Source organism: Antedon bifida, chromosome 11 (assembly GCF_963402885.1).
Source record: "Antedon bifida chromosome 11, ecAntBifi1.1, whole genome shotgun sequence".
In the NCBI taxonomy this organism is placed as follows: Eukaryota; Metazoa; Echinodermata; class Crinoidea; order Comatulida; family Antedonidae; genus Antedon; species Antedon bifida.
Window position 1 is genome coordinate 13,692,323 of NC_136236.1, and position 16,488 is coordinate 13,708,810.

Genomic DNA, 16,488 nt, shown 5'->3' on the forward strand with positions numbered 1-16,488 from the left:
CGCAGCAACAGTACTGACGTAAATCGCGGGTCACAGCTATTTGATTTTAGTACAACTTTAATGAATTAACTCCTTCATAATTACTGTCATTGTCATATTGCCTTATAAAAGGACTTTTGGACATCGATACAATTGCATTTAACACCTTTATAATCTTCAAGCAAGAACTTGACCTTACAGTACTTATTGAACTATTAATTGTTCTATTCATTAAACGGAAGGATTAAATTAAAAGAAATTGATAAAAAGAGTAATTTAACAATTGATGGAATCATAAATCTTGAGATATTTGAATTTTGGATTGACGTTTGCTGAACACCACGTTTTTCCAAAATTGAATCAAGTTGAGAACGTCTTTTAAAGATGGTTGTACAGTCTCATAAGAACCGAGAAGATCAAACATTTTCTTTTCCTTTTTTTTACTATCGTTTATTTGCCATCCAAACTTTTAAACTACTACTGTACAATGGAATTGATGTTTCCACTATATAACACATCTCATTTTACAAGGTAACAAACTACAGTAATTAAACAAAACTTCAACATTGACAATCGTTTTCTTTCTTATTTTCTAATTTTAAAATTTACTATTCTAAAGTAATTTATATTTTGAATATCGTTGGGAAAGAACATTCTTAAATGCTTCTTCTTTGTGTGACAATGACAGATGTTAGTCGAGCCAAAGTTGAATTTACAAATTACATTTATCTTCTTATTCTGATATGATTTATAAGTCGCTTAATTTAGTGTGCTCATTTGATAAGAATACACAAACAACATGATCATCACTTACAGGATATTTTAAGCACCACGCCGTCCGTGGTGTAGGATTCCAACGAAGGAAACTATCAAATCTGACATACTACACAGGTAGTAGAAACACCTGCATAATTACAAATTGACTCAACAGGAAGATAAAGTACTTAGACGAACACAGTATATCATTAAAAATAGTGGTTTTAAGACAATCACAAGAACATAGACTTCATGCTTTTCCGCTAATAATAGTACTGTTTATATAACACCTAAATAAATTCCTGTCATTTGATTGGACGATTGTGGGTCACATGGCGTGCAATAGTACGCACTATTAAACGATCGTTTAATAGTACTTTTTTAAACATTTTGTGTACGAAAAAAAAAAACGTTTCGCGGATGAAAAAAAATTTAGAATACAAAAATTACATTGAAATACAACAGCGCCACCTGTCGTCCTGCCTCTGTTTGTAAACACCACCGCGAGATATGCAAAAGCAGCAGATTTTTGTGTACGATTTGGAGATATATATGTACTAATTTCATTCAAAAAGGCATTTAAATTAGCTTTAGATCGTTTTTAGGATTTTGATTACTTAATGGGGACATCCCTACAAGACGTGGAATCGTTGGAAAAACCATAATTAGTCAAGATAAGTTCCAATTGTCTGTCGAAGTTTTGCCTTTCAGCCAATCTAGTACTACTACACTAGGTCTAGCCTAGCTAGGCCTGTTAGTATTAGGCTAGGCCTAGCCTAGGCGTTTTAGCCTTGCTAAGCATAATATTATTTAGTTGTTTGTTGACATAATTAACACTAAAGTAGGTGTGTTTATAAAATCCATATAAATATAACATTAACATTTAATATTATAATATTACTGTTTTAATCAATCTGAATGAAATGTAGGCCTCTTGTGGCTAGGGCTACCTTATATTTGATTCAAATGACAGGAATCTATTTAGATGTTATATAAAACAAATAATGAATGTTTAATATTCGTGTAATGGTACAAATAATGGCATTTGGTGAATGATGAAAGGTTACATCAACTCGGCGTTGCCTCGTTGATATAACCTTTCATCATTCACCTCATGCCATTATTTGTACCATTACACTCATAAACATTCATTATTTGTATAATATATAATTAATTTCAGTACAGAAGAAAGCGTAGAAGGTTAGTCAATAATACTGTACACTAAAAATATAATAACAAAATACTGTATGCCTTTTACTGCATGTGAATAATGGAATATAGAAAACACATTACAAACCCTCTTTCTGGCAATGGTTCTATGTAATACAGTACAACTTTTTTGATTTCAATAAGTCATAAATGGATTTGAGATAAGATAAAAGTAAACATCAGTTTACTATTTGGACAAAGAGGTGTTCAACATGTTTAGACCTTGGAGTGTATTGTACAAATAAAACTAAGCACATTATTGGAAACAGACTAACTTGAGTAAATGAAAAACTTTTAAATAAAATCTACAGGGCATCGTCCATCTACAGGTATTAAAGTCAGCACTAACTAAGGTAAAGTACAGTGCTTACTTTCAAACTTGGAATCACCAGATAATTTTATTTCTCTTCAGTATACAATCAACTAACTTACCACAAAGATAGCATCAATACACAACTACTAACCTTTTGGACTAAAGCATCAATTTCAGTTGTTTGTATTATTCCATAGAAGACAGACAATGACATACAAGAATAAGATTCCAAGTTTGCTGGAATACAGTCAGTATTGCTAATAATTCTGTTACTATAGTCTGGTGTAGTAATTCCAAAATACTAGGTAAATAACATTAAAGGAAATATGAATTCCGGTTGTTCTCCAAATACAGTATATCCTACATGTGTGGTTTGTACAATGGATAGTTAGTTCCGTTTTTTGCTCTAGTCAACCATTCGCCCTTCAGAAACACTCAAACCTTTGGAATGCACGCCTACTGTTCCTAACGACCTTTCACCCTAACAAACAGCATCATGATTGACAAAGCTTGGTAGACTTTCTGCATGAATGGTTTTCTGACTATTGGTAGGATTATGATGTCACAATACACCTGGAATATTGACCAATTAGAATGCACAATAGGTTGTGATGTCACTAATAGGGTCTAAAAGGATACTCAATTGAAAAGGAAGTGAATGAGAAAGGTTTTGTTAAAAACATGGTGTTAAAAAAGCTGGATTTTGACAACCAAAATCCAAGAAATAGCAAAATAACATCTCAGATTTCTGAGTAAACGATCAAGTTTGGGCTAATGGATCTTAAATGTTCTTAATAGTTTTAGTGTTCTACATTTACGTTCACGAAAATATCTCTACGTTCAAACTTAAAAGGTGATTTGATACTTTCTTATCATGTTACCCATTAATACTCCTTAGTTTAAAAGATATTTTTAAATAAATACAGTTAGTTATATATGATATTAAAACATGACTTAAACATCATTTAAAAATAATGTCTATTTATGAAATTTGATAACTGTATCTATCATAAAAGCGATACCTTGAAAATAAACCTGATATCTTGATAAAATATTGTTCTATCTTTATCATTAATTATTAATAAAACACATCTCAAATTCTTCTTTAAAAGAAAATTTTTGCTTGTTTGTTTTTCATATTTTATTTATAAACTTATTTTACATGGATGACATTTTCATTAAAAATAATGTTCTTACAAATGGTCCATGATAAAAGAAAAGTTTTTATATAGCTATATTACATGCTGAATATACTTTATTTGCAAGCTTGTGAAAAGTCAAAAACACTTTGGACGTTTTTAGAACTTGTAAATTGTTTTGTGATCTACAGTTACAAGCAAAACAATTAACCTGTTGTGTGACCACCCATGTAGCAAGACTACAGTGGAGTCAGTCATTTGGAAGTTACCACCGAAACAAAAATATTCAACAATAATATTATCCACATGGAAATAATTAATATGCATTATAAAAATAGCTAATACGAGATATTTAATTGGGTAATAAAATGGTAAATATTAAGAGACTTTCGATTGTAATTTGTCAGTAAGATTCAACAACAAACTTTGAAGCAACCGAGTACATGCTCAAAGAATACAAACTTTTCTAACAATTTCTATCTTCTTTACGATCTATCTGAAATTTTCATTACAACATCATCTTTATGTGACTTCTTAAGTCAGTTAAACTTCTGGCATTTGTCGCCTAGCAACGATTGTAATTAGAAACTATGATGATCGCCATGGCACCAGAAGATTCACAGTAGGTGAGTATTATGATTCATCAAATATCACCTGAATTACAAAAACGTCTTTGTTATTGGTGAATGTTTTCATGAATAAAATTATGTTTAAGATGATGCTCAATTCAATTTTATTTTCACATTACTTTAGATTTATGTGATTATAATAAGAGAGCGTGTACTGAATTGTGTGGCAAAAAAACTAAATTAAAGCTCTTAGAAGATTTACGGATAGTTGAAATAGGACAAAATAATATAATATGATATATATTTAAAAGACGGAGAGAAAAAAAACAGGATATCAACAAAGGCATTGCTGTTGATAAATTGGCAGTGATATTGGACAAGCTATTTGTTTTTATGCCAGAGGTACAAGGTACGTATGTTAAAAGAAGTGACCAAATGGTTCAGGTACACCTGAAGAGTAACCATTACGGTAACAGGTAATGCTCATATCGATGGTGGTATTCAAATGAAATGGAACAAATCTTTTCAAATTTTTCCTTTTCAATTCTACTCATCCATTCAAAAACTAGAGACTGACAGTACTGTTATTCATAGACAAAAACTATAAAATGATCTCTTAATATAACTAGAATAGGAATCAATGATAGTGGTTGATAGTATAACTCATCCGTACTACTACTGTACTTGGCACAAAGGGAGTATTGTAGTAGGATAATATAATAATAATAACTTACTACAGTACGTGTATTGGTAACTCATAAACATATTGATTTGAACTATTTTAAAATCTACCATAAAATATTAATGCTTGGTTGTCCTTCGTTGTGACAAAAATTATAATTATACAGTCTTTTGTCATAGTTACTGTACGAAAGATATAATATCAAAGTATTTAGGTGTACATACAAAAAGAAAAAATAATTTTGGAAGAAAAAGGAGTAAATACCAATAGGTTGTATGCACAGTTGTATCGATATGACTTTAAACATTCTTTATTTCTTACTAAACAAAATTCAAAATTCCTTTTTTGTTTATAGAAATTGAGAATAAAAAGCTATGGAAAAATTATAAGAAAGAAAACTAAAAGACCAATTGGAAGACCGAAAGATAACCAACAGTCAAATAAAGAAGATTTAAATATACTATTTATAATTTGTTTAAATACATTTGAAACCTATTGAATAGATCAGAATATTATTCATATTGAGTTAGCTTTAAGCAAATTCAAACATCTGGATACTGGAAAAAATTAATCAATAATATTCAAAAAAACATTGCAAAGTGAAAAATATGTCCACAAGTTCAATACACTCAAGGTAATTAATTAATTGACGTCATTGAGTTAAATTACTCTATTACACATATTGCAATGACAGTAATCGTTTGCCTTATTCTAATATATGTAATTACAAGTTATCATTTACTATATTCAGAGAATTAATCTATGAGTCCATCGTTCTTATTATTATTTTGTTTTGGGGACACCTGTAGGACCCTGAGTGTCACCTTAAAAGGGGTGTCTTCTGAATAGGGATGTCGGAAAGGAGGGATTCTAACTGTATTTTGGAATAACTTGTACCTGTACTCCTCCTTTAATCCAGAGATCAACAGTAAAAACACTCTCTAATCTTACAGACCAAAAACCTGGTTATTGAAGTACAAAAAACCTAAAGACACTTTTGATCAAACACTGTAGATGAACTTTTACACTCAAGATTATTTAAACTAGAGGAGGCGGATGAACTTCAACAAAGAAAAAAATGTGCACATTAATAATTAATGATGCATCTTAATATTTTAAACTCTGCAATCAATATAATCGAATAAAAGTATCCAAAGGTGAGAAAATTACCAAGGCTGGTCATTCAACTTAAATATTATGAATTAATTTCATATTACAAATTTAAATGTGACAGCAGGATTTTAATTTCTTCTTTCTCAAGAGCTGCTGGGTTAGTGAGCTGTAGATTATACCAACATTAAATATTTTCTTAAAATTCTCATTGTAAATCGAGGAAAACTGTTCTGCAACACGGTCAAATGTACACATTGGGATTTGGGCACAATCGTAACTAGAAGGTGACACAGAGCTATCCAATGTCAAACATGGTTTATTGAAAATTTATACCACGATAGCACTACACTACAATATGTTACCGATATGTAGTCTTGTACTGAATAAGCTATCAAAAAATATTATTAGATTATGACATAATTGAATAAATAGTAAAAGTATATTTACTCCAGAAAGAAATCCACACAATCATATGATAAACATCCGATTTAAATTCCGAGTGATTAGATCCTTATCGTTTATAACTACTTCCTGGGCACAGGTCGTATTGGTAACAAAGGGTACACAGGTAACGGTAACTGGTACACAGGTAAAGGTAACTGGTACATAGGTAACGGTAACAACTGGTACACAGGTAAAGGTAACTGGTACACAGGTATTACAAATGGTACTACCTGCTCCCTTCAAAATGCATCCATCAGGTCAACTACACTACCACAGTCCACAGTGTGTTACTATGCTATGACTCATTCTCCTACAATTTTACTTGTTTTCCTTGTATTTTGGCCTTGAGGGCAGACTTCACTGAACACCACAAAATGGAAAAGTAATTACATAAACAAAGAACTAGGAATAACATGGCTAAAAATAGTCATCATCAATTAGACACAGACATGATGTAGTTAATATTTAATGTATGAGCAAGAAGATGATGTTTAGGTGCAGGTTTATGACAGTAACACAAAATTAACAGACACTTTACAATATTAATTAATTAAACATTAAATGTAAAGTAGTTGACTCAATGAGAGACAAAGACTCATATTTTATAAAATATTTAAATATCTACTGTATTTTCCAGACTGGCCGTTACACACAGCATATTAAGTAAATAATAAATATGATTTTAAATATTTACTTTTTGTGTAATAACAATTCGCATTTTAATTGTGTGTATGGTTCAATAACGTTTAATTACCAATGGTTATAAAAAATTATGAATTAAAAATAAAATGTTATTATACCAAATTGGCAGTGTTAATGTTATACAAAATTAGAGAAATTGAATATTTGGAATTTCCCTCAGGTTTGTTCACTTCAAATTGTCAACACAACAATTCATAATGATAATTAGACAATTGGGATTAGACAAGAATTGAATAGTTCATGGACTATACTATTTGTGGAGAGGGGATTCAATGAAAACATCTACTTTTTGAGTTATATTTAGCTCTTCGAGGAGAAAGGCTATTGTTGGTTTATCCAGGTAAGCTTGGCACGAAATAGACTGAATCATTGTCATTCCTCTTTTGTTTGCTTCTTTTATTTCTACATTTCAAAATTATTATTTGCCATTCTTGTTCCTACTGTCTTCTCCCCACACAGTTGTGCTTATTTTAAAAAATTGTGAATAATTAAACTTGGGTATAACTATAATTTCATATTTACTGTAATTTCAAACAAATTTGTGATTGGTGTCATTTTTAAGGTAATTTAAAATGATTTGAAATCAACATCTGCTATTAATAAGTAATCTTATCTTTTAGATTTAAAATTGATGAACTGGGTCAACGACTTACATATCTAATTTGACCTTAGTGATTCTCAAAATATTTAAATTGACTATTTATGCAAAGATGGTATCTTCTTATCGTGACCTCTATCGCATTAGATATGCATCAACATATTTGTAAAACGTAAAGCACATTTATTTTGCAGTAGTATATAAAGTATTTTTATTCTTAGTAGTTGAACAAGTAGTAAAGTAAAAAGATATTAAACTGTGTTTTTCTTTTCGATATTGCTTTTCCTGATCTCTTTTGATGGACATGCATCGTAGACAGGTGATACGTACCACTTTACAAAGTCCATTTTACGTACTTGAAAACACCATAACAACTAACATGCCCACTTTCTTTACAAATGTGAAATTTGAAACGATAAACTATGCATAGTAATTAGCTAGCAGGAATATCAATCTATATGCTAGCTGCGTTCAACCTAAATACACTCGCCTTGAATATTCAACGTTTATTTGGGTTATTCATGTATATCAGAAAAAGATCGGCTTTGGGAGGCCATTGCCCCAAGGGATGGACAAATGCCAAAAATAAAATCCGCTTATATAGATTTTTTTCGAGAATCTGTCTGAGAAGAAACACTTTCTTGTAAGCCGTTGAAATTAGTTCCTAAGATAGTTAGCATTAGAAATGATAAACTTGAAATCTTTTGGAAGACTGAGTAAGTCTAATTCTTTGCATCTAGTATTAGTGCATTGTAAGCAAAAGAAGTTATAACAAATTACAATTACATGCTTGAACATAAGTACTTAAGTATGTTTATGAGATTCTTAATATAAGATTAACTCAATAGAAGAAATATTGAAGACTTATGAAGATTCGAAGGTATTAAAATAACAGAATGTTAGTTAAGTCTAAATCATTATAAACTTACTTTTTATGGCCAATACAAATATTAAATTGTAAAAATGTCCCATTAAATGAACATTTTAATAAACTATAGTATGGCAATAAACAATTACATTAATTGAATACAGTAATTAAAATGACATAAAATTAGCTTCTTTAGAAACGGCATTCCTTCTGCGTTTTACTTCAAATAAATTATAAATTATTGAATACTTATCACTAAACTTACTTACAATAGCGTTTTTTTTATTAATTTTTTTATATTCATTGATGATAACAATGAGTAAGTCAAAGCAGACTATGTTATAGTAATTCCGCCTATCATCATCACAGTCTTTGTTTTGCTGTTTCATATATGTATTTGTTATGTCGATTATGAATAATATGAAGAAGATCTAAACCAAACAGGAACACACATTAACAAAAACATTTAAAAACCGAATGAAAAGAATTATTACAAATTCTACCAACTTAATAACGACTTTGAATTACAGTAGTGAGCATAATTTTCCACTAATGACGACAGATTACAGCAGATTATTACTACAAATGAACAAATTAAATATTTATTTAAATCTGCTACTGAAGAAAACAACACTAGCCGGCTTTAGCTAAAGTCGACAACAGCATTGAGGCTAACGTTCTCAGAAACAGGAATTACATTCAACTAAAGCGAATAATAAAACAAAAGAAATACTTGAAAAGAAGAAAACAATATCGCACTCACAACTAAAAGCTGGTTTCTATTGATTGCCACTTAAAAAGTATCCATTCTTCTTTTTCGAGGTCATCGGTAAATAAAAGTTCAAGAGAATACTAAAAAGTGTCAAGTTTCCAAAACTGTGTTATCTATCTCATCTCTTACCATCATATTCATTTATAAAATCCAACTAGATTCTCTCCACTACTTATTTATGAATTGAATTCAGGGATCATGTTCAGTATTGCACTCAAAGACAACAGGGATTCAAATATTCCCTATAGCTATTTACATAAGAAAAATGTTAAACTTTGTTGGTGATCACTTAATTTTAGCTCTTTTTTTTTATCCAGGGTATTACATTCGGTTTCATACTTACATTCAATTGCCATTAATTAGAAATTCTGAAACCCACAAGCTTTGGTTATAATAACGCTATGTGATGATATAATGTGTAGGCTATTTCACATACAGAATGATATTAAGAAGATATTAACATCTTGATATCATTTTCTTTGTTGATGAATGATGTTAAAAAGATGTACAGTGATGATGATGTAATGAAGATGATAGTGATAGAAGTGATAACAATGATAATATTGTAAATAAATATTAATTACTCTAGTAATCTAGTGATGATACTGTTTATGATGAAGATAACTGAAGATGATCACACCAGTGATGAAAATGATATGTTAAAGATGAGACAATAAATAATAATAATTACAACTACCAACTTAAATATCAACAAAAGTTGCTATCAACAAAAACAAAAATTAAATGGCCACCCAAAGTAGGGTCAGAATCTAATGGCAATTCTACTAATCAAAACCAGAGAAAGTTAAACAACACAATTACTAACCAAACAAATATGTTGTGGTTTCGTTGGATCATGAAACAAAAACAAAATTGTTTCTTTTTTCTATGCCTAAAAAAAACAACCAGAAATAGTAACAGATGTTATCTATGTACAGTCAACTCTCCAAATACTCTTTAAAAACTTTTCCAAACCAGAATTTTGTTTTGGTCAAAATGGTCCAAAATTCTATTTTACCATTTTAAAAAACACATTCAGAATACCAGACTTCTCTTTTCTATAATTTAGACATTGTAGATCGGGCCAGTAAAATCTAACTAGTCAATTGCTCTATTGAGAAATAAAAATTCCAAATCTAACCCTGATTTATAGAAACCAGGTTTGTTTTTAATGCCATTGAATTTTAATGAAGAAGCAGCTAAGTATCAAGATTTAAATGTCCCAGTTACACACACATACTCAGCCTGTAGTCTCAGCTTGAAACAATTTATGTAATACAAGTTACAAATATATCTTTTAAGAGAAATTCTTTATTTTATGGCACAGGATCTTTTGCAATTACATAAATTCTTCAACTTGCAAATCTAGCATATTATCTGCAGGAATTCCAAAACAGATGAATGTGAAATGGGAAAAAAGTCTCAATCTATTACAAACAGTTGTACAAAATTCGATCAAAATTTTAGAATGGATTTTGTGATGATCAGGAAAAGATATTGAAATAAAAAGATTCATAACATCAGTTGGAGGTTGAATTATTAAATATACTACATTCAGGTTTTGAAGCAACGACCTGGCAACTCTTGCACAACAACCAGAATTGAACCATGCAAGCGCTACACTACAAAACCATGTTCAATTTAAAATATATTTTGAATCACATATGAGACATATTTCTACATCAAATTTGACACCTGTATGTATATTTAAAATGAATAGAGTATCGATTTAAATTTGGATTTTTTTTTTCGATTTCAATTGGAATTACCCCAGATATAGTTACGATAATTATTGAAATTTATGGAAATAATATCTTTCTAAATTAAAATTTTATCGGTTGAAAACTAACTGTAAATTGCGCAAAACAAGGTCAGTTGGAAATTAAAAACCATGAGTTATCTATTTTCACTTTAGTGATATTTATCTGAAAAATGTAGTGCAATGTTTGCTAGTTATTCTACATGATGCATATTGGCCATAAATTAAAACTGACATTTTCAAACACTTTAAACTTCAGTTTACAATTTCAATAATGACTTTTAAAATGACATAATTTTGCATAGGAATGTATATTTCATGAATGTCTGCGTTTCACGAACATTTATGAATCTCAACTACATACTAGCACTACTGATGGTTGATAAAGCTTAGATATAAGGTTATATTAAGAACATCACCTCTAAATGTCTGGATAAGTGCAAAAAATTTGCATTCCCTACAAAATTTCATCTCACTTCAGGTTCAGGATTCTCGTGCCATCCATTCAAAGCACCTTTGACATGGAAACTCTTCCCGCTAAACATGCAATGTATCTCCTGCAATTTGACATTACTTCTTACAAAGTCTCACCTAGTGCTGCGGGTACCAGTATTATTATAACTTTCTAAATGTTGATTATCATTATTACAGGATCGGATCCAAGTTGTAGGAAAAGAAGAGGGAGCAAACAGGGATATAGGTCCTTTATGAGATAATAATTTCTTTAATAGTTGAACTACTTTTTCCACTTTCATCTTTCAAAATGGATGAGACGACAGACACCTTGGTCGAATTCTAAATCCTTATTGTAGTGGGATTACCAGAAAGCAAATAATCTTGGTACTCACCAAACTATTGCTTGTCCACGACTGAGACCATCTAACCTTCTGTAATGAAAGAGAACTCGGTTTTCACAGTAACTTAAGGAGGGATGTTCTTGGAGTGCTTTTGTTGGTAAGACTGGTAACTTCTTAAGCTGTGTTTGTGCTTTTATTTCACTAGAGAAAACAACATGCAAACATATAATTCAATATAGTTAACAAAACATTTGTTTAATATTCAGGAGAAAAAAATTGGTAAAACACTAAAAACATTAAAATAGTATGAATGGCGAACTCCACATATAAAGAGATTCAACGTTTTTGATCATTTTCATATTTTTTCTAAACATACAATAAAAAACATTAAACCATTCGATAAGTTCATGTAAACAAAAAATGTTTTGTATGTAAATAAAACTATACAATTCAGCATAATATTTTATAGATCTTTTGTATTCAAATTTTATTATTATTAAAAGTCTTGTTACAACAATAATACGCTTGTGCATTTTAAACGACACTCTTTGTGTAGACAGTTTCTAGCTAAACAATTCTTACATTCAAGTTCTGCATTTATTTCAGACGGCATTTTTTTTATGGACAATTTCTAACACTATAATGTTTATACAGTCATCTACTGGAGTTATAGGAAATTATGAAAGGAGGTATTGTACAGAAGACTGAATAAACTGAAGAGTGCTTGATTAGCAGTCAGTCTGATCCATTGTGTTGCAAACCTGAATGGGCAACAACGAAAGAAAAATAACAAAATGATACAATCTTAAATGCAATTGACTCTCCAGCAACCAGACCAGGTCGTACGTAACACAAATTTATAAAAATTGGTATTTAAAGGAAATGTAACTTTGTGATTGGTTGGTGAAGTAGTCTTTCCAGAATGCGCCAAGGTCCGATTTCAGAAAGCTATAGAATATTATAATGTACAATAAGAATAACTGTAGAAGTAAAACTTAATGTCCAAGACTTACGTTGTAAAATCTCCGTGAGTTGCCTGAAGTGTGTAGGCACCAAGTTCAAAGGCTGTTTCGCTGTCCACTTCTATATCACCCTGAAATAACAATACAATATCTGAGTTTTGTTATTCTTATAGATGATAGTTTTACAGCATATGGTTCACCAAGTTACATTTCAACATTAAAAATATAGGCTGCAAACATCAATTGATTACAAGCCATCACTTTTACATGATGATGACTGAAAAGCAACAAACAAATCCTTAAAAATAACAAAGGCAGTTTAAAGTTACAAGATACTTGCTACATTCATATTATAAATCAATTACCGACTGACAATATTAGCAGAATGTCTACTTTCTTAGACTTAAATTTAATGATTTTCACATTCTCATTGAATCACATGAAGATGTCAAAGGTCAAGTTCAGAGCTAAGATTTTCCATGATTTAAAAATGTGTTTTAAATGGATTCTCCAAGCTGTCAAGATAGTTGCCATGTTTTTAATTGACTCTCCTCATAAAATATGGCAGAGAGGGTCAAGGCTAGAGCAACTGTAGGTTTCAAGTGCAAGAAATTAGTAATATGGTAAAATCTTAGCATAGAAATAAAATAAAATGTTAATATGTCTAGCGACAATATTTGCACTAGTCATAGAAATAAAGAACAGATTATATCATTAAATGCACGAAACTTTTAAAAGTTTGCACAAAAGATTTTTATAATACAATCAGAAAGAAATGGAGACGGAAAGACATACTAAAGTGGAAATAAAGAAGAACGGTTTAAATATTTAGCTATGGTGACTTCTCTACTCTAGTTTATGATTTTAACAAAACCTGGAAAACAATTTAAATGCAGAACAGATACAGTTCTTTTGATATCGGCAAAGTACCGATCTTTAATCCAAAAACAGAACATCATTTAAGTGTCTAGAGTATACGAAACATAAGTTTATGAAGCATGACAGTAAAAGACGTTTTATTATCCATGGGTTTTAGGGAAAGCAGGTTATATCGAGCATGTCACTAAAGTCGGGCTAACAAAGAGTGAGTCTACCTTGCGATTGACTGCTGGTAGATTTCAACAGAGCATACACTTAAGCCAATTACACCCTATTTACCTACTGATGACATTAATTGGGTCTGACAACAAACCTTTGAATAAGATGTGTGATACACTTGGGAACTGAATGAAAATGACAATTTATTCTGCTGAGATAATAAGATAAATTTGGTTTTGACCCACCACATAGGGTCAAATGATGAAGTTTTCATCTCAGATCCAGGTGCTTTTTTTCTAATAATGAGATCATTCTCTATATTATTTAATTCAGTGGTAAATTTCAATTCATAATATCTTACCGTTTATGGTAATATAATTTAGTAAAAAAAAAATGAGCTACAAATGTTCTTAAGTTTGTAGTGTAATACAATATCTTTTTATCAAACTCCAATCTTTCTTTCATTAAAAATTTCATTGAAATTTTACAACTTTGTAAACTTATACATATTGTCCTGAAATTGTATAAGTTTTTATAATAGAGTTTTAATTGTGCTTTCGAGTGTACTAGAGCACGCTAACAATCTAATAAGCAAAGCTTTTTAAAACCCTCGGAGAGGAAAAGAAGTGGAAAGCTGTGGGAACAAACCACACTAACAAAACAGCATGAACAATGACGGGATTAGCAAGGGCCATCCCTTGATGTCATTGCGAGAAAGATTATGTATACACAGACCCTGAAGATAACTGCTTTCACCATTAAATGCTTTCTTTACAAATTTAACCAAAATCAAGGATTTCTATTGAAATAATACCAAACATCCAAGGATGCACTGTAATATTCTAAGGTCAATTGGATATTTAAAATGAGAAATTATTATGAATATTCTAACATATTTAATTAAATATATTTTAATGATAATCAATTTTAATTGCAAGATACCAACTATAAAACACCATGATAGATTTAATAATGGAGTGGTGGAAGGAGGCAAGAGACGAATACTTAGGTATATCCATACCAATAATATAACAACATGGTGGATTTAATGGTGAATGAGAGGGGGCAGGGAATAGGTGCCTTAAAAGAACTCTGCATATAGAAACATTACTTGCATTATGTCATAACAGCTCCAACCAATCAATGTAAGCTATTCATAGCGTATATTTGATCATTTCCCTTTAACAGCTTAGTCAATATTAGCTTACTTTGAACTAGATGGATAGGTAAATAAAAAGTTTGATGAAGTAATGTTGGAAAAGATAGTCATGATTGATTCAGTATATTGTGTGATAATAATTACCTATCAACTTTATTATTTATATCAACGTTTACATGTTGTATTTTCTATCAGAGTTTCATTGTGGTTGGTTGGTTTAGCTTTTACAACGGTTAAACGCTGAATATACTCCTGATGGGTTTAGCTTTTACACCGGTTAAACACTGAATATACCCCTGATGGGTTTAGCTTTTACAACGGTTAAATGCTGAATATACTCCTGATGGGTTTAGCTTTTACACCAGTTAAACACTGAACATACCTCTGATGCGTTTAGCTTACACCGGTTAAACGCTGAATATACCCCTGATGGGTTTAGCTTTTACACCGGTTAAACACTGAATATACCCCTGATGGGTTTATCTTTTACACTGGTTAAACAGTGAATATACCCCTGATGGGTTTAGCTTTTACACTGGTTAAACACTGAATATACCCCTGATGGGTTTAGCTTTTACACTGGTTAAATACTGAATATACCCCTGATGGGTTTTTTTACACCGGTTAAACAGTGAATATACCCCTGATGGGTTTAGCTTTTACACCGGTTAAACACTGAATATACCCCTGATGGGTTTAGCCAATATACCAATGATGATGAGAAGTTCTTGTGTTACATTCTGAAACCTATAAGAGTTAAAGTTACATCGAATGTACCTAAAATCCCATCGGTGCTATATCGTTGTAAACGCTAACTCTAGGGTTACCCATTCTTCAAGGCAGGTCCCAGACTGCAAATTTTAGGGTCACTCATTCTGTGTGCATTGTTTGACCTTTGTGCGAGAAAGTAAAATATCAATAGAAGCATACAATGTATTATATAACAAAATTACTCACCTTGAAGACAGCTAGCTTGGCTTGAAGGTAAAACAACTCTATCGTACCACTATCCACAAGATGCGTTATACTTTCAATATAGCACCGCACGCCAAAATTTAACGTTACCGTCTCAGGCTTCTTCGGGATGTTGTAATCGTTGATTTTACGCTCAGGATCAAACCAAATGATATTTGAACTACAATGAGAAAATTTCTGGGTCAGTTAGCTGATTTAGTTTACCTGTAAGCTACAAGTTATCATTGAGGCGTAGTAGACGTTGCTTTGATATGGTAATGTACCAGTCTGACGCATAAGTCTATTGTGTTCTAACCACTTTATGATCAAGCATACAATAGCAGGATTACTATTATTGTTTGTAAAATAGGGAAACCGTTAGCATACAAGCTGTTGCCATGCCTGAGGGCTCACTTTAACTGTATTAGTACCTGTATGTTGAAATTTTGTGCCAATAGAGGTCTCACTTCAGAAATTGTGAAAGTAGCACCTAGGCCAAGAGAGGGCGTACTTCGTAAAATTTATGTTACCCAGTTACAATGCAAAGTTCAACATAAAAAATTAGCTTGGATTTCTGCATTAACAACATACATTTCGTTGTTTTCATAACATTAACAACCTCAATGTTTTTTTCTTAATAAGAACCACTATATGTGAAAAGAATGACGAGCAATA

At 31.0% G+C, this 16,488-nt stretch overlaps 1 protein-coding gene and 1 long non-coding RNA gene across 3 annotated transcripts in view; one reads left to right on the plus strand and one right to left on the minus strand.

Annotated features, from left to right (window-relative positions):
- The window catches only part of LOC144855957 (uncharacterized), a 50,350-nt gene that overhangs the window by 16,093 nt on the left and 17,769 nt on the right, over positions 1–16,488 (minus strand). For both annotated transcript variants that reach the window (XR_013614888.1, XM_078713923.1), the window contains exons 4-6: positions 15,817–15,994; positions 12,714–12,793; positions 11,752–11,901 (exon numbers count right to left, since the gene is read on the minus strand). Coding sequence is in view for 1 of the 2 variants with exons in the window: in XM_078713923.1 (XP_078570049.1) it covers positions 11,752–11,901; positions 12,714–12,793; positions 15,817–15,994 (408 nt within the window). In the remaining variant the exon portion in view is untranslated. The remainder of the gene's footprint in view (positions 1–11,751; positions 11,902–12,713; positions 12,794–15,816; positions 15,995–16,488) is intronic.
- Positions 1,022–16,488, plus strand: part of LOC144856010 (uncharacterized) — a 207,956-nt gene continuing 192,489 nt past the window's right edge. Inside the window, exons 1-2 of the long non-coding RNA XR_013614894.1 lie at positions 1,022–1,129; positions 1,709–1,914. This is a non-coding gene — a long non-coding RNA (uncharacterized LOC144856010). The remainder of the gene's footprint in view (positions 1,130–1,708; positions 1,915–16,488) is intronic.